General features: G+C 43.8%; 1 protein-coding gene across 3 annotated transcripts in view; it reads left to right on the top strand.

The window, feature by feature from the left end:
- RFC4 (replication factor C subunit 4) overlaps positions 1-26,505 on the top strand; it is a 78,579-nt gene extending 52,074 nt beyond the window's left edge. For all 3 annotated transcript variants that reach the window (XM_088456374.1, XM_088456375.1, XM_088456376.1), the window contains 5 exons: positions 589-709; positions 2,718-2,843; positions 24,998-25,078; positions 25,866-25,982; positions 26,309-26,505. In XM_088456374.1, the coding sequence (XP_088312500.1) occupies positions 589-709; positions 2,718-2,843; positions 24,998-25,078; positions 25,866-25,982; positions 26,309-26,404 (541 nt within the window). In that variant the 3' untranslated portion in view covers positions 26,405-26,505. The remainder of the gene's footprint in view (positions 1-588; positions 710-2,717; positions 2,844-24,997; positions 25,079-25,865; positions 25,983-26,308) is intronic.
- Positions 26,506-26,731: the final 226 nt, after the last annotated feature.

Here is a 26,731-nt window from a genome sequence, read left to right as displayed (position 1 = left end):
GAGTAACCGTTCTTGGGTACACTGACTGAAGAAAAAGTAATTCCCATGTCGAATGTTTAGGTTTTCTTAAATTAAATAATAAATTTTTTTTGTTTCGGTTCATTGCAACCTGATCTTGTACTGCTAACCCATATGTACTGTATGTCACTGCCACGCATACATCTTGCACTCTGTCATGGATCAAACTGGTCTGTGAAATTTTTTGTATTGTTTTATACTAATAAACACAGTGTTTATGAAAAAATATTACTCTCTCCCCCCCTTACAAAGTGTTCTGGATTGTGTTCCCTTTAAAAAAAAAAAAAAAAAAAAAAAACCTGTGATGGTAGAGGTCATTCTATTTAATTTTTCTTGAAATGCCTGCTACTGGCAAATACAGTATAATCTAGAATACTGTTAAGGATATATCGCCAAAGAAGGAAACATTCCTATAAAATCAGGTGGTTTTGGTGGTATTGAAGTATAAAATATCAATTTGTGGTAATTAATCTAGAAACCTTTTTGCACGCAAGTTTACACTTTTAGAAAGTTGTCATCCTGAAGTCAGTTTCTACATTTGTTATTTTATATACTTATTCTTTCTTTTAGAATAATTGAACCTCTAACATCTCGATGTTCTAAATTTCGGTTTAAACCACTGGCTGATAAGATACAAACCCAAAGACTTCTGGATATTTGCCAAAAAGAAAATGTGAATATTACAAATGAGGTAACTTTAGTTCCAATGAGGTAAACTGTTTCAAGGTGTACAATTATATTTTGCTCTTCCACATACACAATTCACATTGGTGCAGTTCTGTTTGTATGAAAGCATTCAAGAACTTTGTTAGATCACAGAAATGTGTAATTGTATTGATTTGTAGAACATGGTTTTCTGTTTTTCTTCATTGTAATTCAGGAGGGGTTAGGTCTACAATCTAAGATCCGTCTCTCTCGGTCCCATGGCCGGGGGGGCATGTCGCACCCCATGTCCAGCAGCCTCTGCAGCAAGTGTATGGGTGTCGACTGCCCGTAAGGGTAATTACATCCAAATCAGGTGAATGGTGTAGGAATTACAACGGTTTCTATATGTGCCTCCCACAAAAGTAATGGGACAAACTAAACGATCCTAAATCTAACTTTCACTTTTTAATACTTTGTTGCAAATCCTTTGCAGGCAATTACAGCCTGAAGTCTGGAACGCATAGACATCACCAGACGCTGGGTTTCATCCCTGGTGATGCTCTGCCAGTCCTCTACTGCAAATGTCTTCAATTCCTGCTTGTTCTTGGGGCATTTTCCCTTCAGTTTTGTCTTAATCAAGTGAAATGCATGCTCAGTCGGATTCAGGTCAGGGGATTGACTTGGCCATTGCATAACATTCCACTTTTTAGCCTTAAACTCTCTGGTTGCTTTTGCAGTATGCTTCGGGTCATTGTCCATCTGCACTGTGAAGCGCCGTCCAATGAGTTCTGAAGCATTTGACTGAATATGAGCATATAATATTGCCCGAAACACTTCAGAATTCATTCTGCTTTTGTCAGCAGTCACATCATCCATAAATACAAGGGAACCAGTTCCATTGGCAGCCATGACAATACCACCACCATGCTTCACTGATGAGGTGGTATGTTTTGGATCATGAGCAGTTCCTTTCCTTCTCCATACTCGTCTCTTCCCACCTCTCTGGTACAAGCTGATCTTTGTCTCATCTGTCCATAGGATGTTGTTCCAGAACTGTAATGGCTTTTTTAGATGATGTTTGGCAAACTCTAATCTGGTCTGCCTGTTTTTGTGGCACACCAATTGTTTACATCTTGTGGTGAACCCTCTATATTCACTCTTGTGAAGTCTTCTCTTGATTGTTGACTTTGACACATATACACCTACCTCCTGGAGAGTGTTCTTGATTTGGCCAACTGTTGCGAAGGGGTTTTTCTTCATTAGGGAAATAATTCTTCTGTCATCCACCACAGTTATTTTCCGTGGTCTTCCGGGTCTTTTGATGTTGCTGAGCTCTCCGATGCATTCTTTCTTTTTAAGAATGTTCCAAACAGTTGATGTTTTTGCTATGTCTCTGATGGGTTTGTTTTGATTTTTCAGCCTAATGATGGCTTGCTTCACTGATAGTGACAGCTCTTTGAATCTCATATTGAGAGTCGACCGCAACTGATTCCAAATGCAAATGTCACACCTAGAATCAACTCCAGACTGTTTACCTGCTTAATTGATTATGAAATAACGAGGGAATAGCCCACACCTGTCCATGAAATACATTTTGAGTTGATAGTCCCATTACTTTTGGCCCCTTAAAAAGTGGGAGGCACATATAGAAACCCATTGTAATTCCTACACCGTTCACCTGATTTGGATGTAATTACCCTCAAATTAAATCTGAAAGTCTGCAGTTAAAGCACATCTTGTTTGTTTCATTTCAAAGCCATTGTGGTGGTGAATAGAGGCCAAAATATGAAAATTCTGTCAATACCCCAATATTTATGCACCTGACTGTATCTACAGATGTACGTCGTTCAGACATATCGCTGGTACACACTGGCCGGTGCACACAAAATATATCTGCCAGTGTATACCCAGCATTAGAAATAGCAGGCAGATCCTAGTGCTGCACACAAAAAAGTAGTTGCTATGGGGAAAAAAGAGGCTGTTTGCTAAAGAAAATTTATACTGGTAGTGGCCAGGTTTTATGTGATATCTGTACTTGTTTTTTTTTTTTCTAGGCAATAACTTCTCTGGTTGAAGTGTCCGAAGGAGACTTGAGGAAAGCGATCACATTCCTACAAAGTGCCACCAGACTTACTGCAGGAAAAGAAATTACAGAAAATGTGATAACAGAAATAGCTGGGGTAAATGGTACTCAAAGCCTGGTGTCTGTCTATCTCCAATTATTCTGGTTGATTAAAAACAATGGGCTCAATCCTATTGGCCGGGGCTAAGTGTGGCTGTCTTCCGCACTTACAGTAACTCCGCACTTGCAGATTTGTGTTCGCAGACCTATATGTAATCTAGAATGGAGATATAAGAGGGTGCTGATTATTAGGAAGGTAATACAGGGGCTGAAGGTGCTAAAATGGAAAGTGGCTATAGATGTAAAGGTGCAGCTTCATATCATGCATGGGTCTGATTGGTGTACAAGGGGCAGAAGACCGCCTCTATTAGAGAAACTGGGGGACAATCCTGGATGAACATGTTGTGCGGGTAATAGATGAGTTTCTACTTCAGGGTCCATAGGGTATCCACAGGACACCTTGGGGGGGTATAGGTGATGACGTCAGGCATCGGGCACCATAGAGTTAAGTTTTCAGCCTCCCAGGATGCACTAGGGTCCCCCTCCTGTACCCTGCCCCCGAGCCAAGGCATCTGTTTCGTTGGTGCCCGGCTCGGAGTTGGATGCACCTGTTTAGAGGGGGGCTAAGGATAGCCCCTGAAGTTTTTCTACAAGGCAGCTGTGGCTGCACATCTGGAGGTACAGCATGGACAGTCATGCTTGACGTCCATGCCGTCTTCCCTACACCCTCGCCGGTACCAGAACGCTGGTACTGATCCGGGGATGCTGGTAGGCATCTGCGGTCACAGCTAGTGGTGCACCATGCTTCCATAAAGCATGGTCCGGAGCCCCCAGGCAGGGGGCTCCCTGGGGACTGGCTGCAGCGTGGAGCCAGGTTTTCGGACCTGTGGTTCCACTACCCCCCTGGGACAGCGGACCGCAGCTGAGCGGTAGCGCTGCGGCGTCCCAGGGGTTAATTGCATGCCAGGGAAGCGCGCCTTCCCTGTACACAGCCGGCGCCTCCCCCGCTGCACACAGCCCTCTCTGCACCTGCCGATTGGCGCTGTGGCAGCAATCCTCCCCCAGGCCGGCCACCTCTCTGCTCCTCGGTGACCATCTTTATGAAAGCATGGTGAACGCTGCTGGAAGCTGCTGATCGGTGGCATCATGGTCTGGGTCCCCCAGCGTTCCTCTCCTCCGTTGGAACAGGTCTGTGTATGCAGTGCTGAGTCCTACCAGGCCCTGTGTCTGCGTAGTTGAGGATCAGCGCTGATGGTGCAGGGATTGATTTCTTTGCATTGTATGTGACTGCTAGTGTCTGCTGCCTGTACTTTCACATTCTACTGTCAGCCTTTTCACTGTCCCTGCTCTTCTGCTAAAGCCCTTGCGGTGCGGTGATTGCAGGGCGGTTCTCTCACTATACTAACTCGTATCAGTGAGAGGGGTCACATACTTGCTATCATGTCTGAAAGTTATTTTCCTCTCCAGCTTCTGTGTACTACATGTAAGGTACCTATAGCGGAGGGGGAGGGTAGCGCGGAGGGGCTATGTCGGCCGTGTTTTTTATTGACTCGGGCAATTACTGGGCTTGTTTCGCTAAAGCGCTTACAACCCTAGTGGGCCAGTTGGCTCCGCAACCTGCTTTCCCTCAAATGGGATTGTCTGCTGCAGGGAGTCCGCAAGTTGCCGTACCTAGACGACCTTCTGTTGGTGGCAGGATCTCCGGAGCTCCTTCTACACTATTTTGGATCTGACGATTGCAGTACTGCAACGGCACGGCTGGTTGATAACTGGTTGACTGGCAAAAGTCCACCCTGATCCCGTCTCAGAGGATTCTGCACCTCGGAGCCTTGTTGGACTCCAGTCAGCAGAGGATCTTTGTGATCTCTGCCTTGCAGTTGAGGGTGCGCAGTTGTCTGCAGAGTCGCCGTGTGTCTCTTCACTCGGCAATGAGGTTACTGGGCTCCATGGTGTCCTTTTTTTATCGACATGGTGGAATATGCCCAGTTTCACTCCAGACCTTTGCAGCAATTGATCCTGTCCAAATGGACTGAACTGCCTGAGAGTCTCAAATCCCAGACGATGGTGCTCACTCCGGAGGTTCGCCTGTCCCTTGCCTGGTGGTTGCAGACGACCTATCTCAACAAGGGTCGTCCGTTTTGGGTGGCGAACTGGGTCCTATTGACGACGGACGCCAGTCTTCGGGGCTGGGGAGTGGCATCGGGTCCACACTTGTTCCAGGGCAGATGGACTCAGGCGGAAAAGGAGCTTCCGATAAACATCTTGGAACTCCGCGCTGTTTTCAATGCTCTCCAGCAGGCCCATCGGGTTCTCCACGGTCATCCCGTGCAGGTCCAGTCGGACAACGCCACCGTAGCCTACATAAATCGGCAAGTCGGGCGGCACTCGTAGAGGTGTCCCACATCCTGATCTGGGCGGAGCGCAATCTCCCGGCCATATCAGCGGTATTCATCCCGGGAGTCCTCAACTGGGAGGCCGACTTTCTCAGTCGCCAGGACGTTTATCCGGGGGAATGGTGTTTTGCACCAGGACGTCTTTCAACTTCTGGTGGACAGGTGGGATCTTCCAGAGATCAACCTCATGGCGTCACGGCACAACAACAAAGTGCCGGTGTACGGGTCTCGCACAAGAGACGAAAAGGCGTCTCTGGTGGATGCCCTATCCGTCCAGTGGACGTTCCGGTTTGCCTATCTTTTTCCTCCGTTTTCCCCCCTTCCACGGGTAATCCGGAAATTCAAACAGGAAGGAGAGACGCTCCTGTTGATAGCTCCCGCGTGGCCCAGACTGCACTGGTTGTCAGACCTTCAGGGTCTGTCCGTGGACATCCCTCTGCGGTTGCCGCTACGACCGGACCTACTGTCACAGGGTCCTTGTCTTCACCCGGACCTGACTCGGCTGTCTTTGACGGCGTGGCTGTTGAGACGGCCATGTTAAGGTCCAGGGGGTTTTCCAGCTCTGTAGTACGCACTATGCTGAGAGCTCGGAAACCGTCTTCTGCAAGAATATACCATCGTGTGTGGCATACGTTCTTCCAATGGTGTCGACCGAGAGGTTATGCACCTCGGGAGTTCCGTCTGTCTAGAGTGCAGGTGGGACTTGCTTCTTTGAAGGGGCAGGTGTCTGCCCTGTCTGTCTGGTTCCATCGTAGGATTGCTACAATCCCTGATGTGCGCACCTTTATGCAAGGTGTTCTTAGAATTCAGCCGCCATTTGTTCCACTGGTGGCGCCTTGGGATTTAGCTGTGGTCCTGAGGGCTCTCCAGGGACCGCCGTTTGAACCACTGGGCTCAGTGGATCTTAAATGGTTGACAGCTAAAACTATTTTCCTTCTGGCCATCGCTTTAGCCAGACGTGTTTCTGATTTAGGGGCTCTCTTGTAGACCTCCTTTCTTGATTTTTAATGGGAACAGGGCGGTGCTGCGCACTCATCCTGATTTTCTTCCCAAAGTTGTTTCCCGTTTTCATAACGAGGAAATAGTTGTGCTGGCTTTTAACTCACCTGACCTGTCGGTGGGTGAGGCCACTTTGGACGTTGTGCGGGCCTTAAGGATTTATGTTGACCGCACTTCTTCGTTTAGGAAGTCGGACTCTATGGCTTCCGTAAAAAGGGTTGGTCTGCTTCAAAGCAAACTTTGGCAGCTTGGATCCGTATGGCCATTTCAGAAGCTTATCTTCATGAAGGCCTGCCGGTTCCATCCTCTGTGAGGGCTCATTCCACTAGGTCTGTGGGTCCTTCGTGGGCAGCTCGACGTGGTGCCTCTGCAGTCCAGATCTGCAAGGCTGCCACGTGGTCCTCGGTCCATACATTTGTGAGGTATTACGCGTTTGACACCTTTGCCTCTCAGGATGCTTCCTTCGGGCGGCGGATTCTCCTTCCAGCACAGGAGCGTCCCCACTCTTGAAGGATACTGCTTTGGGACATCCCCAAGGTATCCTGTGGATACCCTATGGACTCTGAAGTAGAAAATATGAGATATGGTAAGAACTTACCCTTGTTATCTCTATTTCTACGAAGTCCATAGGGTTCCACAGGACTCCCGCCCTGTCACACCTGTGCTGCAGACGAGCTTTTTTCTGGTCACCGGTTTTTCCGTCTCCCTCTGGTGAGAATGTGATTCTTGTGTGTCCAGATCTTTTTTTTCTCTCTTCCTTATCATCCTCCGGCCTATGGCTTGGTACGTAACTGAGATGCCTTGGCTCGGGGGCGGGGGATAGGAGGGGGACCCTAGTGCATCCTAGGAGGCTGAAAACTTAACTCTATGGTGCCCGATGCCTGACGTCATCACCTATACCCCCAAGGAACCCTATGGACTTCGTAGAAATAGAGATAACAAGGGTAAATTCTTACCATATCTCATATTTTCTTCATAATCACAATCTGCTACACCTAGTTTCTTTTTAAATCAAAAATGTGTGGGGGAAGTGGACTCTTTCAGAAGTGCAACACTTCTTGTAGTGACTATTTTACTGTTTATGTTGAAAAGCTTTACAGATACATTACTAAGATCTTGGGAGGATAGCATAAAAAAAACAAATATCTTTTGGTACTGGGGCTGAAATTTATAAATTCTGCAGATTATAATCCACTTTCCAATAGAGGGCATTAACTGGTCGGATCCACCAAGTATGGACTAGGGTACCCCAAAGGCTGAAATTTCTCAAACAGGTGGTGGAAATTGTAAGATGCTTTCTTGGCTCAGGTGTAGATGTAGTTTTTAGCTATTCCCAATCGCTTGTTTTCCGAACTGCATTTCTAACTTTTTAAAACTAGACCACTACTAAAGGTGCATACACACGTAATTATTTTGTAACCAACGATTGTCAGATTTTCCCTTGAAAAGTGAACGATGAACGAAATAATGTTCCTTCCCTTAATGAAAATCGTTATGTTGGACAGTCTGAAATGAACTATAAACGGGAGCGCGCTTTAACAATTTTCGTTCATCGTTATAACTCAGAAACAGCGATTTTGTGGTGAACGATAACTATGTCGTTATAGTTAAATCGTTCAAAAAATCTTTACTTGTGTTCGCACCTTTTAGTCTTCTTCAGAAGTGTCATAGTTTCAGGTTACTGGTTTTCTTACCAAGGATGTGTTTGAGAGTTTGCTGCAAGTCTATGTGCAGGCCTCAAAAATCTTTGTTTTATTGCATATGCACAACAAACAATACAGTAACTGAGAGGATCCTAAATTTATCGCAGTTGAGGATCTGAGGTGATAGTTTGCCGAGCTAGAAGATCCAGAAGGCTTCTCTTTTTCACAATAAATTGTACCTATCACCGCCCATATTATAGGTGGAATGCGTTAAATATTTTGTATGTTTGAAACGCTTGCATCACTATTGTGTTTTGTTATAGCATGTTTTGTTTTTAAGTCCTTTTGCGGAATTTCTTCTATGTTCAAGAAATCTGGTGTTTACACGATGTGTACTATGCCCCAAATATTGAATGCCATGTGCACTAAGGATAAGATAGATAACAATTGATGACTGACAATTGATATAATGAACCATAGTAAATGTATGTCCTTGAGAAAAAGAACAGAAATCATGACTGCTATGCTTAATGTACTTGCATGTAATGCTGTAAATTCATTGTGCCCGGTTTAGCGTGTGACTTGGCAGTGCCAAAACACTAATCCTAGTACACTATAAGCGAACTAACACGCAAAATTGAGGAAATCTATCCACGCAGTGCATCTTTATGCTTAATCTCCAACTTTATATTATGCTACAAAATACTAATCCTAATGCCGGCCATACACTGCGATTTAGAAACTTAATGATGTGTTGTACGATTTCCCTTGAGCTTATCCCCTTGAAATTCTCAACACGATGTGGTGAAATGGTATTCACGATTGTACATACGAGCATACGATCCCGATCTGCATATGTATCACATTCTACACGATAGGTCGCAATCTTACGGTTTTTCCGTAAGATCTACGATCCAGCTATACGACGGCGGGGACGCGCATCGGCATCGTAAACGGACCAAAACACACTATGTGCACTATTGATCGTTACGATCGATTGAAAGCGGCCACATTGTGCGAACAATCATCCCGTGTATGGGCCGCTTAAGTGCCTGGTACACTATAAGCAAAGCAAGACACAAAATTGAGGAAATCTATGGTAAAAATGCAAAAGACAGGTCTGATATGAGTGACCCTTGCCATGCATCATTATGCTTTCTGTGACTTTATACCAATTCCTTTGGGACAAAAACTATTCCTAAGTAACCAGTACACTATGGGCCTGATTCAGAGCTGCTCGTAAGCGGACGCTCGTTCGAGCGATGTTTGCCTAACTGCGCATGCATACGGATCGTCATGCACATGCGCGAACCTGTCAGTGCGGCCGAAAATCGTTTGTTCGCTAAATAGCGAATGCCTGCTAATATGAGTGACAGGAGGAGGCGTATGTGGGTGGTAACAGGGGAAGGTGCTTGAAAACGGGGAGTGGAGATTAGAACGCAAGCGTGCTTAAAGGTCAAAACGGGCGTTTTATGGGTGTGCATAATTAATACAGAAGCGTCACTGACCACGTCACTGGGTTATTTTATAGTCAGAACTGCTCGCAAATTTGTGGTAGGAAAAACCAACCACAAGAATAGCGAGCAGTTCATACGCTGGTCGATGTACTCGATTAATCTAATAAATAGCGGACATGACGTAGGATGCGAGCGGCCAGGGGGCGTAGTTATCCAAAAAACGACCGCAAGTTTTGTTCGCTCATTCAGACATAGAGGCGTGAACAGACCGCAAAGAGCGAACGGTTCATTTGAATAGCCACCCCTTTTTTTGGAACGAACGACCGCAAATAGCGACTGGCTCTGAATCAGGCTCTATATGTGAAATAAGATCAAAATTGAGAAAAAAGTAGAAAATTGAGTGAAAAGGGCACAGCACACAAATCGGGCCAGTTGTCTTGCGTATGAGGACACATCTTTAGCATAACTTTTGTCTATCAGGTAACCAGTTTATACAGTTTTGAAATTTAATTTGTGCTCATTACAATTACGGAAGTCTATTTGTTTTAAAAAGCTAGGAGACACTTTTGTTTTTTTAAGGTGAATGCTTTTTTTGAAAACTAATCTAGGCTCATCACCCAGGCAGGGTCCTAAGATTTTATTCATTTTCAATATAGAAGTTTTTCCTAAAATACTGTATGTATTAGGCTGGAACACATGGGCCGTATTCAATTAGCAGCGATAAGTCTGATTCTGCGGAAAAGTATCGCGAGTGACGTCATTTCGACATGTGAAAAGTTTCCTCCGTAGTCAATATCAAAGACTTCAACCGGTGTGGAAACTCAATGCATTTGAATCGGCGAAAAAGATTTGCCTATGAATAGCAGTCTGAAAAAAGTGCAGAATTGGGGTTTTGGGGTGCAAAGCTGTAGGAACCCCCCTGCACCCTTGGGACAGTCCCCTAAATGTAAACTGCGTCAAATTTATAAAAAAAGAGAATACTTTTAGATCACCCCAAAGAAGTACTTTAGTTTTGGGGGTAAAGTCCAAAGTTGGAGGACAAACTTAAAAACTAGCGAAATAGACTCCAGGGGGGTCCCCAAGTATGCCTCAGGTGCTTTTAAGTTTGCAGGTGCTTGCGGCAGGTGGATTTTTTTAAAACTACACTTTCACAACTTAAATATGGTAGCCCCCATTTTCAGGTACTCCAAATTTGCTGGGACTACTTCTTCTTTTGAGGCAAGAAAACTTCTAAATGCTATTCTTCACCACTTATGCAAAGACGCGAAATAGCAGCTAGTGAGAGCATTTAAGTACCCCAAATACCTTCAGCAGGGCTATTAGGGGGTATCCAGTGATCCCCAACGTCAGTGCATGATTTCCCGAAATATGATGGGACTTTTTGTATGTTACAGTTTTGGCGGGTCCTGTTTTTGCTGATTTCTAATTGAATACGGGGAAAAGCGGGCACGTGCGTGATACTATTTTGCATTGAAAACCAGCCATGTCGGCAAAAAGTTCTGTATGCGAAAAGCATGGGACTTTTCGCCTGGAATTGAATATGCCCCTATATTTGAAGATGAAGGAAAGAAAGAAAGAAAGAACGAACATGATTACTGTTTTCATGAGTATCATAACAAAGGCCAAAAGTTAGGGAATGTCTATATAAGTAAGGTAGCTCTCTATATATTTAGCAATAACTTCTTTAAACAGCTCTGTTCTCTACACAGGGCTGTAAAGAGGCCAACGTGGCTGTTGCAGTCACACAGGGCGGGATACCGTAGGGGCTGATCCGGCCATACCCACCCTGCTCAGTCTTCCTGGCTCCCGCACTGTGTGGGTAGAAACGTCATGAGGTGCCTCACAGTGCTCTGGGATATGTACATCCTTGGAACGTTCCGAGCAGCACCTCACTTACCTAGTGAAGTGGCTCCCACCAACTCATACTATGGGGTGTACGGTTATGACGACATATACATAAAATGAGTGGTCCACAAGCGCAAAGTTCCTCTAACACTTCCGGTCCTGATAATCCTCTTGTCTGGAATTCCTCACCATCTCAGAAAGAGAAAGAGAGGATGAAATAATCTATTATGTTCACATATCCTTCTAGAATATTCAATTTATGGAGGTGTTCTTCCCTTTGAAAACTCACACCAATGAGATGAGTGCCTATAAAGGTTTCTTTTATATCCCTTCCAGTCTGATCAGCATAGGTATTAGCCACATACATCAAGACCCCTCTTATATAAAAGCTTACCTGTGAACAGGTATCGACGTTCACATAAGGGTATCTTTAATATCCACTCAAGAAGCTACTTGTTAGTTCACCATATGGGAGCATAAATGGTATCCAGAAGGGTATTTTTTTCAATAAAAAAGTGATATTTATTCCAGTTTAACAATAAAACATAGTCCAACAGTAGATAAAAAAAAAAACATCCAATATATTGATATAGCAGCATCCAAAAAAAATGATAATCCACTATAATGGAAAATATTCCTTTCCCCTGGAAACCTATCTGCAGATAAGAGTTAGGACAAACAGTGCCACCCTCTCACCCGGTCTGAGAAGAGGTAAAGTTGTCCAAGGTAGATGTAAAAAACCAAAATCCTTCCACTGCATCCAGGTCTCCTGCTTTACACCAACGTGTTTCTGACTAAGGTCCTTCCTCAGGGTGTGTCTAAAGCCTAACTGCAGGGGCTTTATATACCCCCATCACTAATTGGCAAATAGACTCACCAATCTTCATTAGTGGGTCTAAACTAAACTCCGGACAAACCATCCCAACACAACAGTAATATATATAGTAAAAAATACATAAAAATAAATTTCCTGGTATTCAAACATAATCACCATCCCATAAATAAATAATTAAAAAATGTCAGCATTCCAATTCATAATAATAAAAACTTTTCTTGTGAATAACAAGATATAATCCAGTCAATGTTTAAACAGTCTCCTTGTGTCACTGGACATTAGCTTAGTGCTCTTTTTTCAAGCATGGGGCCAAAAATACCACGTTGTTTCATCATTCCCTTCAAACTCCGCTCGGGCCTCGATGACCGGAAGTACATGATGACGTCTTCCGGTATTTGGAACGCAAACCGGAAGTTGTATCTTCTGCAGTGGAACGCATATCGCGACTTTGCCGGAAACTCCCTACTGAGTATATTTTTATCCATAGAGCGCTCCCAAAGAACAATTTCAGATTATTTCTTTTCCACATGCGACTCCATTGGTATTGTTCCCATGCCATAAAAAGAGTAAACATATATAGAAAAACAATAATTAATAACAAATATAAACCTGTAATATGATACATACAGTGCATCCTAATCCCGCATCTCAATAAGTAAATAACATCAGAATATACATATTTAAAATCATGAGATCTATTAAAAAATTGGTTTTATTATTTCAATATTTTATTAATACTAAAAGGTTATATGGTTATTATTTAAAGTGCATCATGAATTAAGATTATATAAACCATTTAATCTCAAAGTCTACGTTTAATCCCCTAGGGACTTGTGTCTTTAATGTAAACATAGTCTGCATCTCTACCTTAGCCAATCTTACATCCCTATCATTATTTCTCCAATGGGGTAACACCGATTTTATTCCACAAAACGATTTTAAATGCTTAATATCACATTGGTGTGTTTTCTTAAAATGTAATGAAACATTGTGTGTCTCTAAACCTTTTTTTATATTTCTGACATGTTCAGAAAGCCTCTCTTTCAGCATTCTAGTGGTCTTGCCCACATACTGGCTTCCGCAAGAACATTCTAGTAGATATACACTATTTTGTATTACAAGTTATAAAATCTTTAATATCATACACCTTCTTGGTTTGTGTAGATGTATACTGTGTCATCTTAGATGTTCCACTTTTACATATTTTGCACATCCCACATCTAAAAAATCCTTTGGATTTAATTCTAGTTTCAATATTGGTAACGGGGAGAGCACTCCGTACAACATTAATATTTTGGGCTTTCCTATAAATGAATTTAGGGCGTTCATCCAAAACTGTCCTAAGTAAAGGGTCATTAATTAAAATCCCCCAATATTTCCTTATTACCCCTTCAATTTTTTTATGACTGTTATATTTTGTAATAAAAGGTACCTCAAATCCCTTTGGTCTCATTTTATTCTTTATTTTTCCTTGGATCATCTCTATTCGATTGATGCTACCTACTTTAGTTTTAGCATTATCTACTATCTGGGCATCATAACACTTCGATGTAAATTGCTCTTTAAGAATTTTTGATTGTTCATTATATACCCCCATATCTGTACAATTCCGCCTGATTCTTTGGAATTGACTATTTGGGATGCTTCTCAACCAATTTAAGTGACGGTTGCTTGTATAGTCAATAAATGAATTACAATCCGTATTTTTAACAAAATTCTTAGTTTTTATACTGCCTGCTTCCACATAAATTGAGAGATCTAGGAAATCCACCAAAATATCACTACTTTTAAAGGTTAGAACAATATCCAGATCATTGTCATTAAGATACTCACAAAATAAGTCCAGAGAGGTCTGATCCCCATCCCAGATAAAAAGGACATCATCTATATACCTCCGCCATGACACCAGGCTGTCCCCAAATTGGTGGTTACCCCAAACTACATTGTTCTCCCAATACGCCATAAACTAATTAGCGTAGCTTGGGGCCAGCCTGGTGCCCATGGCGGTTCCTGTTAATTGTAAATAGAAGGTATTGCTAAACCAAAAGAAATTATTTTGCAATATCATAGCAATACCTTCAAGTATAAAATCCTTTAGGTCTTCTTGTGTATTATCCTTTTCCAGGAAAAATCTCACTGCATTTAACCCTGCCTGATGATTTATTATAGTGTACAAGGAGGTTACGTCAGCCGTAACCAATTTATATGTAGATTTCCATTCTATATTAGACAGGTCTCTAATGACAGCTATTGTATCCTTCAAATATGATGGAGTTTTCTGTACTAGGGGTTGCAATAGATGGTCTAAATAATGGGATAAATTGGACAGGATGGAGTTGGTCCCTGCCACTATAGGGCGGCCCGGTGGTTTTTCACTATTTTTTATGTATTTTCAGTAGTATATACATCACCGGTATAGAAGGATGATCAACATTTATATATTCCCCTACATTCTCTGTAATTACCTCTTTTACTATGTACATTTTCAAGAATACATCTAGTTTTTTTTTAAATACTTTCAGTAGGATTACCCCTTAATTTTTTGTACGTGAGGCCATCCGAAAGCTGTCTCAGAATCTCAGCATTGTAGTCATTAACATCCAGAATAACTATGCTGCCCCCCTTATCAGCGGGTTTTATAACTATCTGAGTATTTTCCTTGAGCGATCTTATGGCTTCCCTCTCCTTTTTATTTAAATTAAAAAAGAGCACTAAGCTAATGTCCAGTGACACAAGGAGACTGTTTAAACATTGACTGGATTATATCTTGTTATTCACAAGAAAAGTTTTTATTATTATGAATTGGAATGCTGACATTTTTTAATTATTTATTTATGGGATGGTGATTATGTTTGAATACCAGGAAATGTATTTTTATGTATTTTTTACTATATATATTACTGTTGTGTTGGGATGGTTTGTCCGGAGTTTAGTTTAGACCCACTAATGAAGATTGGTGAGTCTATTTGCCAATTAGTGATGGGGGTATATAAAGCCCCTGCAGTTAGGCTTTAGACACACCCTGAGGAAGGACCTTAGTCAGAAACGCATTGGTGTAAAGCAGGAGACCTGGATGCAGTGGAAGGATTTTGGTTTTTTACATCTACCTTGGACAACTTTACCTCTTCTCAGACCGGGTGAGAAGGTGGCACTGTTTGTCCTAACTCTTATCTGCAGATAGGTCTCCAGGGGAAAGGAATATTTTCCATTATAGTGGATTATCATTTTTTTTGGATGCTGCTATATCAATATATTGGATGTTTTTTTTTTAATCTACTGTTGGACTATGTTTTATTGTTAAACTGGAATAAATATCACTTTTTTATTGAAAAAAATACCCTTCTGGATACCATTTATGCTCCCATATGGTGAACTAACAAGTAGCTTCTTGAGTGGATATTAAAGATACCCTTATGTGAACGTCGATACCTGTTCCCAGGTAAGCTTTTATATAAGAGGGGTCTTGATGTATGTGGCTAATACCTATGCTGATCAGACTGGAAGGGATATAAAAGAAACCTTTATAGGCACTCATCTCATTGGTGTGAGTTTTCAAAGGGAAGAACACCTCCATAAATTGAATATTCTAGAAGGATATGTGAACATAATGGATTATTTCATCCTCTCTTTTTCTCTTTCTGAGACGGTGAGGAATTCCAGACAAGAGGATTATCAGGACCGGAAGTGTTAGAGGAACTTTGCGCTTGTGGACCACTCATTTTATGTATATGTACTTTAAAGGATTGGTGACCTAGAGTGTGGACTGAGCAGCAGTTCAGGGGCGCTGGTGGCTACAACGTATCTTGTCTGTCTATTGGTTATGACGACATGGGCGCCCCTCAGAGTAGGTTTGGCACAAGGCACACCAGCACCTTGTTACGGGGCTGTCTCTAAAAGATGCAGTTAGACCTTGAGCTTGTTTGAGAAAGTGGTCATCATTAGATCAATTTCTTCTCAATCTACAGTATTGAACTTTTGGGATGTTCTCTCTTCAATATTTACTTAACTAGTTTAAGAACCAATTGCAGTCAACTTCCTTATAAGTGTCATAGTACATAATTTGTTGCTCTCTGCATACACAGCAGCGTCCAAAACAATTATATCTGTAGTTCTATGGGTGCTTGTGACTTTCAGCACTGAGGTATTAGAATTTAGTGTACCAAAAACGAAGAAATAAAATTCACAACCCCATCCTCAATTTCTTTTTTTCAAACTAGTATCTTCTATGGGCTTTATTTATAAAGCGGTGGCTTTTGTAGGCTGCTGCTTCCCAGCGGGTTTGAGGTGAAAATGTAAAACTGCACCTGCAGTCAGTGTAATGCACACTGGGCACTACACTAACTGCGGGTGCTGTGTTGAATTTTCAACTCCAATTCTCGGGAAGCGATTGCTTACAAAAGCCGCTGCTTTGTAAATAAAGCCCTATATACTTCAAGAAGTCAAATAAAGGAGAATGACTGACTAAGATCCCATTCCATTTTTTCGGCCATCTTAAGCTGGTCTTTAAAAGGAACAGCATTTGAAGATCTGTAGGCCTCTGGAGAATTATATTAACCTCCAGATTTGTGTAGGTTACAGTATAACAGGGAGATCGTCAGCACTTGGTATCCCTGCCCTAATGTGATACCCCAGCCTGGTCAGCTTGGTGCCTAGTATTCTCTGACAGTGACTCTCAAACTCTGTCCTCAGGACCCCACACAGTTCACATTTTCCAGGTCACCCAGCAAGTGCACAGGTGTATTCATTACTCACTGACCTGTTTTAAAAGATCCACAGGTGGAGCTAATGATTTTACTTGTGAATCTGTGAGGAGACCTGGAAAACATAGTGTTTGGGGTCCTGAGGACCGAGTTTGAGAACCTGTGCTCTAGGGCAATAAAGTCTGCATAAAAATGGTTTGCTTGTGGTCAATTAATGAACATGAAGGGTCCATATGTGAATACTTGGCAATGTTTCCCCGCTCTTCAGGCAAATTCCCATGCACATAGTTTTAGTGAAGTAAAACATACCATTAAAGAAATACATTTCTACATCAGGGTCCATAGGGTATCCACAGGATACCTTGGGGTATTGGTGATGACGTCAGGCATCGGACACAACAGAGTTAAACTTTTTATCCTCCCAGGATGCACTGGGGTCCCTCTCCTATACCCCGCCACCGAGCCAAGGCATCTCAGTTTCGTTGGTGTCCGGCCAGGAGTCGGATTACTTGCAAGCAGAGTTGGGCTATAATGGCCTTTGAAGTTTTCTACAAGTAGCTGTGGCTGCACAAATGAGCTGTACAGCATGGACAGTCAGTACTGACGTCCATGCTGTCGCTCCTAAACCCTGCCGGACAAGAACGCCGGTACTGATCCGGGGATGCTGGTAGGTATCTGGGATTGCAGCTAGCGGTGACCCCCGATTACCTGGACTGTGGCCGGATTCAAGGGGGCAGGTAAGCAGCGGGGTCCCGCGGAGGGTGCCTGCCGGTAACACAGGCCTGTAGGTCTCCAGGCAGGGGGCTCCCTGGGGACAGGCTGTGCGTGGAGCCAGGTATTAACCTGCGCTTCCACTAGACCACCAGGGACAGCGGGCCGCAGCATGTACAGTACAGCGTGGCGTCCCAGGGGTTAATAGCATGCCAGGGGAGCGCGCCTTCCCTGTCTAACAGCCGGCGCCTCCCCCGCTGCACTGTGCCTCTTCACAGCGGCCTGGCAGGCTCTGTCAGCGCTCCTCCCCCCTCATAAAAATGTTGTGTGTGAGGGGAGTCTCCGTTACACTCATAATGTCTGAGTGAACGTGAATTTCCTCTCCAGCTAAAGTGTACCGCATGTACTGTACGAATAGCGGAGGGTGAGTGGCACACTGAAGGTTTTATGTCAGGCATGTTCTATAATTTCATGCCCGATTTCTGTAACTGCGCCTGTGCAGGAACCGCCCTGGGCTTGTTTTGCTAAGGCACTTACAACCCTTGTGGGCCAGCTGGCAACGCCCCCTGCATTTCCCCAAATGGGGTTATTGCAGCAGTCTGTAGGGTCATCACCCATGCAGGGGTTCCCTAGACAGCTGATGGTACCCCAGTGTCTCCCACTTTCACCACCCCCAGGTCCCCAGGAACCTGCGTGGGTAAACTCCTTGTCCAATACAGTACAACACCTGACGGACGTTTTATGGGGGGAGTCATCATTGCGGCCTTTAATGTCTCAGCTCATTATGATGAGGATGACATAACGTCTCATGACTGGGAGATTTTTTCAGGAGCTCCCTCGTACTAAGGAGGTGGAGTCCAAGTCTAAAATATATATATATATGTGTGTGTGTGTATATAATATTTATTTCTTTATCTCTGGCCTTATACGGGCAGTCCGTGTGGCCTTGGTTATTACAGATGACTATTCCCCCCCATTTAGAGGAGGCGTGGAAAAATCCAGGTAGGCAGTACCAGCCTCAGAAACGTGTGGCTTTTGCATACCCCTTTGCGGATAATTATTTTTCCAAATGGGAAACCCCTCCACAGGTGGATTCTCGTGTCACACGCCTAGTGTTGGCCATGCCCTCCATGTCCTCCTTTAAAGGATGCTACGGATCGCAAGGTGGAAATATTCCTGAAATCCATTTATTCCCTTGTGGGGGGGGGGGCGTCTAGACCGGCAATGGCTGTGTGCTGGGTTGCCAGAGCCATGGAGCGTTGGGCTGATAGCTTGGAGATATCTCTAGAAGCTGACTCGTCACCTGAGCAGGTGGAGTTAGTTGGTAACCTCAGAGACTCAGCTGCGTACATTAATGAGACAGCCTTATGCATAGGGTTCCTCACTTCCAGAATCTCCTCAGCAGCAGTGGCTGCTCGCCGCACCCTCTGGTTGTTTTCTTGGAAAGCAGACGCAGATTCCAAAAAGGGATTGGAATGCTTGCCCTTTAATGGACAGGTCCTGTTTGGCCCTGATCTGGACAAAATTGTGGCCACTCTGGCAGCAGCTAAGTCTGCGTTTCTGCCATCGGTGTCAGTCCCATCAGGGTCTGGTACTTTGAACTTACCCTGGGCCCTATAGTGCCGAAAGGACGAAGTGTAGTCCTTTCCTAGACCTGCAGGGGCCAAGAAATCTGCCAAGCCAAAGAAGCAGGTTTGGAGTACAAGACGTCCAACTCCCAAGTCAGACGATAAGCCCTCAGCCTGACTGGACAGGCCTCCCCTTGGGGGACCCCAAAATGGGAGGCCGGCTTCTTCAGTTCGCCCAGTGCTGGTGTTCAACAAACGTGGACACTTGGGTAAAGGAAGTGGTCTCTCAGGGGTACTCTCTCTCCTTCCGGCGGAGGCCACCCAGCCGGTTTTTCACCACTGGCCTTCAGTCAGACCAAGACAAGGCCCGGGAATTCTGGAAGGTGATTATTATTATTATTATTATTATTATTATCCTTTATTTATATGGCGCCACAAGTGTTCCGCAGCGCCTTACATAGTACATAGAACTAATAAGTGAACAAGAAACAAGTAACTTACAGTACATTACAGTGCAGGACAGGGACACAACTTATATACATTGCTGAAATAGTGATTAAAGCACTCACAATAAGCTGCCGGGAGTTGGCGGTCCCGTGTTAGGTGCCCTAATGGGGAGTAGAGAGTAGAAGAAAATGTAAAGAGAAGCACATGAGGGAAGAGGTCCCTGCTCATGAGAGCTTACATTCTAAGGGGAGGGGCAGACAGACAGGCGTGACACAGAAGGGGAAGATAGGAAGGAAAGAGCATGAGGTGGGTTAGGAGGAGTGCTGGAAGGCCTTGATGAAGTAGTGGGTCTTGAGAGCCCGTTTGAAGATTTGTAGAGAGGTGGAGAGTCTGATAGGGAGAGGGTGATCCACTCTATGCTCCAGGCTGCAGTCTTAGTGCCGGTCCAGTTGTCTCAGAGAGGATCGGGGTATTACTCCAGTCTTTTTCTTTTTACAGGCCCATCCTCAACCTCAAATCACTCAACAAATTCTTGAGGGTTCCTCGGTTCAGGGTGGAGACCCTGAGTTCAGTCATTTTGGCGATGGAGCCGGGGGGATTTTATGGTGTCGCTAGATATTCAGGATGCTTACCTACATATTCCCATTGTCTCAGCACACCAGCGTTTCTTCAGGCTTGCAGTAGGAGACCAACACTTCCAATTTCAGGCACTGCCCTTTGGCCTGGCCACAGCGCCTTAAGTATTTACCAAAGTCATGGCAGCCCACCTGCGGATGCAGGGGGTCCGCTTGTTGCCCTATCTGGACGACCTTCTTCTGTTGGCACGGTCTCCAGAGATCCGTCAGCGCCATCTGCAGTTGACAGTCTATGTTGCAGGCTCACGGCTGGCTGATAAACTTGAAGAAGTCATCCCTGGTGTCATCACAGAGGATGCTCCATCTCTGAGCCTGTTGGACTCCCAACTTCAGAGGATCTTCGTGACGGAGGAAAAGATCTCTGCATTACAGGCAAAAGTATGCAGTTGCCTGCAGAGTCGCCGGCTGTCTATTCACTGGGCGATGAGGTTACTGGGTTCCATGGTGTCAATGTTCGACATGGTGGAGTTTGCCCAGTTTCACTCCAGACCTCTGCAGAAGTTGATCCTCTCCAGATGGAATGGGTTGCCCCACCGGATAAAGACACAGACATTGGTGCTGTCACCAGAGGAACATCTGTTAGCCTGGTGGCTGCAGACTACTCACCTGAACAGGGGGCGCCCCTTTTGGATTGTGGACTGGGTCCTTCTGACGACGCACACCAGTCTTCGAGGTTGGGAGCAGTGTCGAGTCCACACTTCTTCCAGGGAAGGTGGACGCCAGCAGAATCTGCCCTTCCAATCAACATCTTGGAACTAAGGGCAGTATTCAAAGCTCTCCAACAAGCAATACATGTCCTCCACGGAAAGCCCGTGCAGGTGGACAATGCCACCACGGTGGCTTCCATAAACCGCCAAGGGAGAACCCGCAGTCAGGCGGCCCTGACAGAGGTGTCCTGCATTCTAGCGTGGGCGGAAGGCAATCTCCCTGCCATCTCGTCAGTGTTCATACCAGGAGTCCTCAACTGGGAAGCAGACTTTCTCAGCCGTCAAGACGTGCATCCAGGAGAGTGGTCTCTTCACCAGGAGGTGTTTCAGCTACTGGTGAACAAGTGGGGCATGCCAGAGAGAGACCTCATGGCCTCCCGACACAACAACAACCTTCCTGTGTACGGGTCAAGATCAAGAGACACAGAGGCACTTCTGGTAGATGCTCTGTCGGTCCGGTGGACCTTCCAGTTTGCGTACCTCTTCCCTCCCTTCTTCCTTGAGTGATTCGCAAATTCAAGCAAGAAGGCAGCACGCTCAAGCGTGGCCCAGACGGCACTGGTACTCAGATCTCAGGAGCCTATCCATAGACGCTCCGATGCAGGTTGCCTCTACATCTGGACCTGTTGTCTCAAGGTCCTTGCCATCACACAGACCTTCGCCGTCTGTCTTTGACGGTGTGGCTGTTGAGACTGCCCTCTTGAGGTACAGGGATTTTTCCAGCTCTGGTTAACACCGTGCTCAGAGCTCGGAAGCCAGCATCTGCAAAAATTTACCACTGAGTGTGGCATACTTTCTTTGAATGGTGTCGATCTAGAGGCTATGATCCTCCAGGTTTTTAGGATATCCAGGATTTTGGCTTTCCTACAAGCGGGCTTAGAGCACTGTCTTCGCCTTGCTTCACTGAAGGTGCAGGTTTCCGCCCTCTCAGTGTGGTTTCAGCGTAGGATTGCTACACTTCCTGATGTCCATTATGCAAGGTGTACTTCGCACACAGCCTCCCTTTGTTCCACCTGTAGCTCCTTGGGACTTGACTGTGGTTCTGACGGCTCTCCAAGAAGCGCCATTTGAACCACTGGGCTCCGTGGATTTAAAATGGCTTACAGCTAAGACTTTCTTTTTTTTGGCCATTGCCTTGTCCAGAAGAGTGTAAGGTTTGGAGGCTCTTTCATGTCACCCCCCCCATTCCTAATTTTTCATAGGGACAGGGCAGATAAGGTGGTATCTAGTTTCCACATCAATGAGGAAATTATAGTACCGGCCTTTAATTCCCCAGACCTATCTGCTGGTGAGGCCTCCTTGGATGTGGTATGGGCTTTTAGGATTTATGTTGACCGTACCAGTTCATTTAGGAAATCTGACTCTGTTTGTTCTCTATGGTTTCCATAAGAAGGGTTGGCCTGTCACGAAGCAAACCTTGGCAGGATGGATTCGCATGGCGATTTGAGGCTTACATTCATGAGGGCCTGTCTGTACCATCCTCTCTTAAAGCTCACTCTCTACTCTCTGTGGGTCCTTCATGGGCAGCTCGCCGTGGTGCCTCTGCTGTTCAGCTCTGCAAGACAGCCACGTGGTCTTCTGTCCATACCTTTTGTGAGGTATTATGCATTTGATACCTTCGCCTCTCAGGATGCTTCCTTCTGGCGGCGGATTCTCCTTCCAGCACAGGAGCGTCCCCACCCTTAAAGGATACTGCTTTGGGACATTCCCAAAGTATCCTGTGGATACCCTATGGACCCTGATGTAGAAAATAAGAGATATGGTAAGAACTTACCCTTGTTATCTCTATTTCTACGAAGTCCATAGGGTTCCACAGGACTCCCGCCCTGTCACACCTGTACTGCAGATGGCCTTTGCTCCGGTCACCGGTTTTTCCGTGTCCTTCTGGTGAGAATGTGATTCTAGTGTGTTCCAGACTTTCTTCTCTCTTTGTTCTCCTCCTCCGGCCTATGGCTTGTTACGAAACTGAGATGCCCTGCCCGCTCATATCATCGCAGCAAAAGCTGCTGGAAGAAACTTCAGGGACTGTTCAAACAGCCCCCCTCTGAAGAGGTGATCCGACTCGGAGCTAGGTACCTACGAAACTGGATTGCCTTGGCTCGGGGGCGGGGTATAGGAGAGGGAGCCCAGTGCATCCTGGGAGGATGAAAATTTTACTCTGTGGTGTCCGATGCCTGACGTAATCTCCAATACCCCAAGATATCCTGTGGAACCCTATGGACTTTGTAGAAATAGAGATAACAAGGGTAAGTTCTTGCCATATCTTTTATTATATACCAAATGTGCAAGTAGATCAGGGACACTTCATTTTTGGTGGTGATATGAATCATCTAGTTTTTGACACCCCCTCCCCCTCTCACATCCAATGCTAGTTACTCTTGTACCAAAGTCACATTTGGGTCATTCCATGTCAAGTGGACCAATTTTGAAGATCGTCCTCGCCTAACCATCTCCAATTTTGAAAAAATTTTACACGAAGGTTGCCATATGTCAAACAAATTTTGGGAAAATTTTAGTTCACAATAGTAGCAAAACAATGGCCCTCACAGTGGGGATGGGTGCAACATTCACATTCCTGAGGGTGCGAGCAGAAGTTCTGGGGCTGGCGGCTATCGCGCCCTGACGGAGCAACTATTGGATTACTCTGTCAGGCGTCTTAGAAAAAAAGCCGCCGGCAAAACAATTGAATTCCCCCCACATAAATTTACTCTATCACATTATGATTTAAAAAATTGCACTCCTAAGACGAAAAGCCAAAAATGGCCTTAATTTAAGGTCAGTTTTTTCCCTTCAATGGAAAATGTGTAAGCCGAAAATGGCCTTAATAGGCCTGTTTAATCCCTTCAATGGCAAAAAGCTTATCCAGAAAAAATTGTTGTAGATTCAAATCTGTTCTTTTTAATGAACTTTTTTGTTTAAAAAAAAAAAAAAATTGCATATAAGTCAGTGAGGCAGCGGATGTGGGTGCATTGCAGTAGTTGCAGTGAGGAAAATACAACATAAACAATACAGTTCTGGTAGTAGCAATAAGCAAGACCTAAAAGACAGTCCTCCTCATTCCATGTATCATTCATCCTATCTGCAATTGGTGAGGTTGCCATCTTGAGCACACTGGGTGGTTAAAGCAGATGATAAGTAATATAAAGATATATGGTACACAGTGGTGGAAATACAAAAAAACACATCAGATACCTAGATCACATGAAATACATAGATCATCAGTTATACATATATACAGGTTGAGTCTCCCATATCCAAATATTCTGAACTACGGAATATTTTTAGCATGACTGAGAAAGTGAAACCTTTGCTTTCTGGTTCAATGTACACAAACTTTTTTTTAAAGCACAACATTTAAAATACAGTATAAAATAAACTTCAGGCTGTGTGTAAAAGGTGGATATGAAAAATAAATGAATTTCATATATGTACACAAACTTTTTATGATGCACAAAATGATTAAAAATAATTTATAAATTGACCTGCAGGCTGTGTGTATAAGATATATAGAACAGAAATGCATTCTGTGTTTAGATTTGGGTCCCATTCCCAAGATTTCTCATTATGGTATACAACTATTCCAAAATACAGAATATTCCGATATCCAAAATACCCCTGGTCCCAAGCATTTTGGATATGGGAGACTCAACCTGTAACATACAAACTCCCGAAAAATAACGTACGTAATACAAAATGCCTAATGAATCAACTGATACCTGGATTTTTCATCCTACCCATGAAGGTACAAGGTGAGGCAGCTGCCTTGGGCGCACTACACAGGCTACATGGATGGGATAAACAATACTTAGAGATGTGATAGGCAATAGGGAAATACAGATTATGGAGCATGAGCTATGAAATTAAATGAACTCACCGGAGCTATCCAAGCCGCAGATTGTTCATCTTACAAACAAGAGTAACAGACAAGGAGGCCGCCTTAGGCGCACTACTCAGGATACAGTTGGTGAGATAGGCAATTTGTAGAATTGTGATGTGCAAAGAAAATGTTGCATAAAATAACATCAGACACATACCCACATATAATATACCATGCAAATTCTACATAAAGCACATAGGGTGAAAGCAGCCACCTCTCATGCATTATTTTTAAATTTACAAATTCAACCAATATTATCAGTGTTTAGTCTGGCTTTAACCAAGCTTATACATTAAGTCTGTAATGTAGTTTTGCCAAGAAACTAACATGTAATTTATGTCCCAATGATCAAAACATCAGTTTCTAACATCGCTCGTTTTGTTTGAACGCTTTAGGTGATATCTAAGGAAACACTTGATGGAGTACTGGATGCTTGTCAAAGTGGATCATTTGAGAAACTAGAGACAGTGGTAAAGGTAAGAGAGTGGATAACCATTGTGTTCTTTATTTTGGCATATTTACTGGATTACCTCCAGTTACAAAGTACAGTCGTTGTTGTAAACCTTTCATTAAGATGATGTAACCCTGAATGATTGGCCATCAACAGCAGAAAGAAATTCCTCTGATAGACACTATAAAATGTTTTGGGACCTATGTATCAAGCGATTTTTACATAAAATTATGCAGAAACTGCAGTTTCTGCATAATTTTATGTATCACATGTACTAATGGCACAATGCAGGAGATTTTGCAGAATCTGGCGAAGTGCTAATTAGCACTTCAGATCGCAGTCCCCATTATTATCAATGGGGACTACGATCTGAACCCTATGTACTAAACTCCAAAAAGTGAAGCTTTTCGTAGTTTAGCCTGATAGTTTACACCACCTTCAGATGGTGTAAACTACTGTGTGCCTATGGTCGCTCCATGTGCAGGAGAGAGATCTTTCAATCTCTCCCCCTTAGCCCCCGGCCTTTCTAGGAAGCTGATGCTGTGTGCATGCGCAGTATCTTCTTCACCCGGGGAAGTCTTTCACTTCTCTGAAAGACTTCTCCGAAATGCTGGGGATAGAACTCGCAGGGACAGCAGTTACCGCATCCGATGTCCCTGTGTGTTCCCAGTAATACACAGCCGGTGTATTTTCATAAAAAATTCAAATATTCATAGTGAGTCGGATTGTTAATAATCGCGGCAGTACCGCGATTACTACATAGGCCCTTTTAAGTTATACATTATGGTCATAATAATATTTTCTCCCCACAGAATCTTATAAATAATGGTCATGCAGCAACGCAGCTTGTAAACCAGCTCCATGATGTAATAATTGAACGTGAGGCTCTGACTGATAAACAGAAGGCAATTATTGCAGAGAAACTTGCAGTAAGTCTTATAGCCTAGAAAACATAAATCTCTTTAAGGAAAATCGATGCTGAAGATGCATTTATCATAAACTTACACTGGCAAATATGAGAAGCTGGCTATCGCTATGCTCCTTCATCCATATTATGTTCCATAAGTGATTAGCTGATGCGAGAACGTGACTATATTATGGGTGATCTAGACTATGAATTGCTTATTTGGAAAGAAATCTTGGTACTTTAAATAAAAACAGGACTCTTTTAAAGAAAAAAAACTCAGTCAAAACTCAACATGTGCTTTGTGACGCATTGAATGTTAACTGGTTTTATTTTTTCTCCTTTGCACAGGAAGTGGACAAGTGTTTGGTTGATGGAGCAGATGAATATCTACAAATGATCAGTCTTTTTGCAGTTGTTATGCAGCAGATGACTCAGAACAACTAATACTCCTTCTCTTTCCTTGGATGAGTCACTGATGTTGAAAACCTGCTATTGTATAAATTTTGTATAAATGCATTCATTTTGATTAAAAAAATAATACTCAAGGATGTATTTCTGGAGCATGTGTAGGATACTACAGTAAGGGGCGATCATTAACACATACAGTACATAAGTACATTGTAATAGTTGCTCATGTTTTTTATTAACTTGGATCTCTGTATCCATTTTTTTCAATGCAGCCTTATACACAACTGCCCTAAAGCTATTACAGGGTTATGTGTTACCTAAGTTTTTCACATTCCTGGCCATATATTTTAATTGGCCCTAAGG

This window comes from Taudactylus pleione, unplaced genomic scaffold, assembly GCF_031769625.1.
Source record: "Taudactylus pleione unplaced genomic scaffold, aTauple2 ptg000702l, whole genome shotgun sequence".
NCBI classification, from domain to species: Eukaryota; Metazoa; Chordata; class Amphibia; order Anura; family Myobatrachidae; genus Taudactylus; species Taudactylus pleione.
Note: the sequence above shows the minus strand (reverse complement) of the source record. Positions and strands in the feature narration are given on the sequence as shown.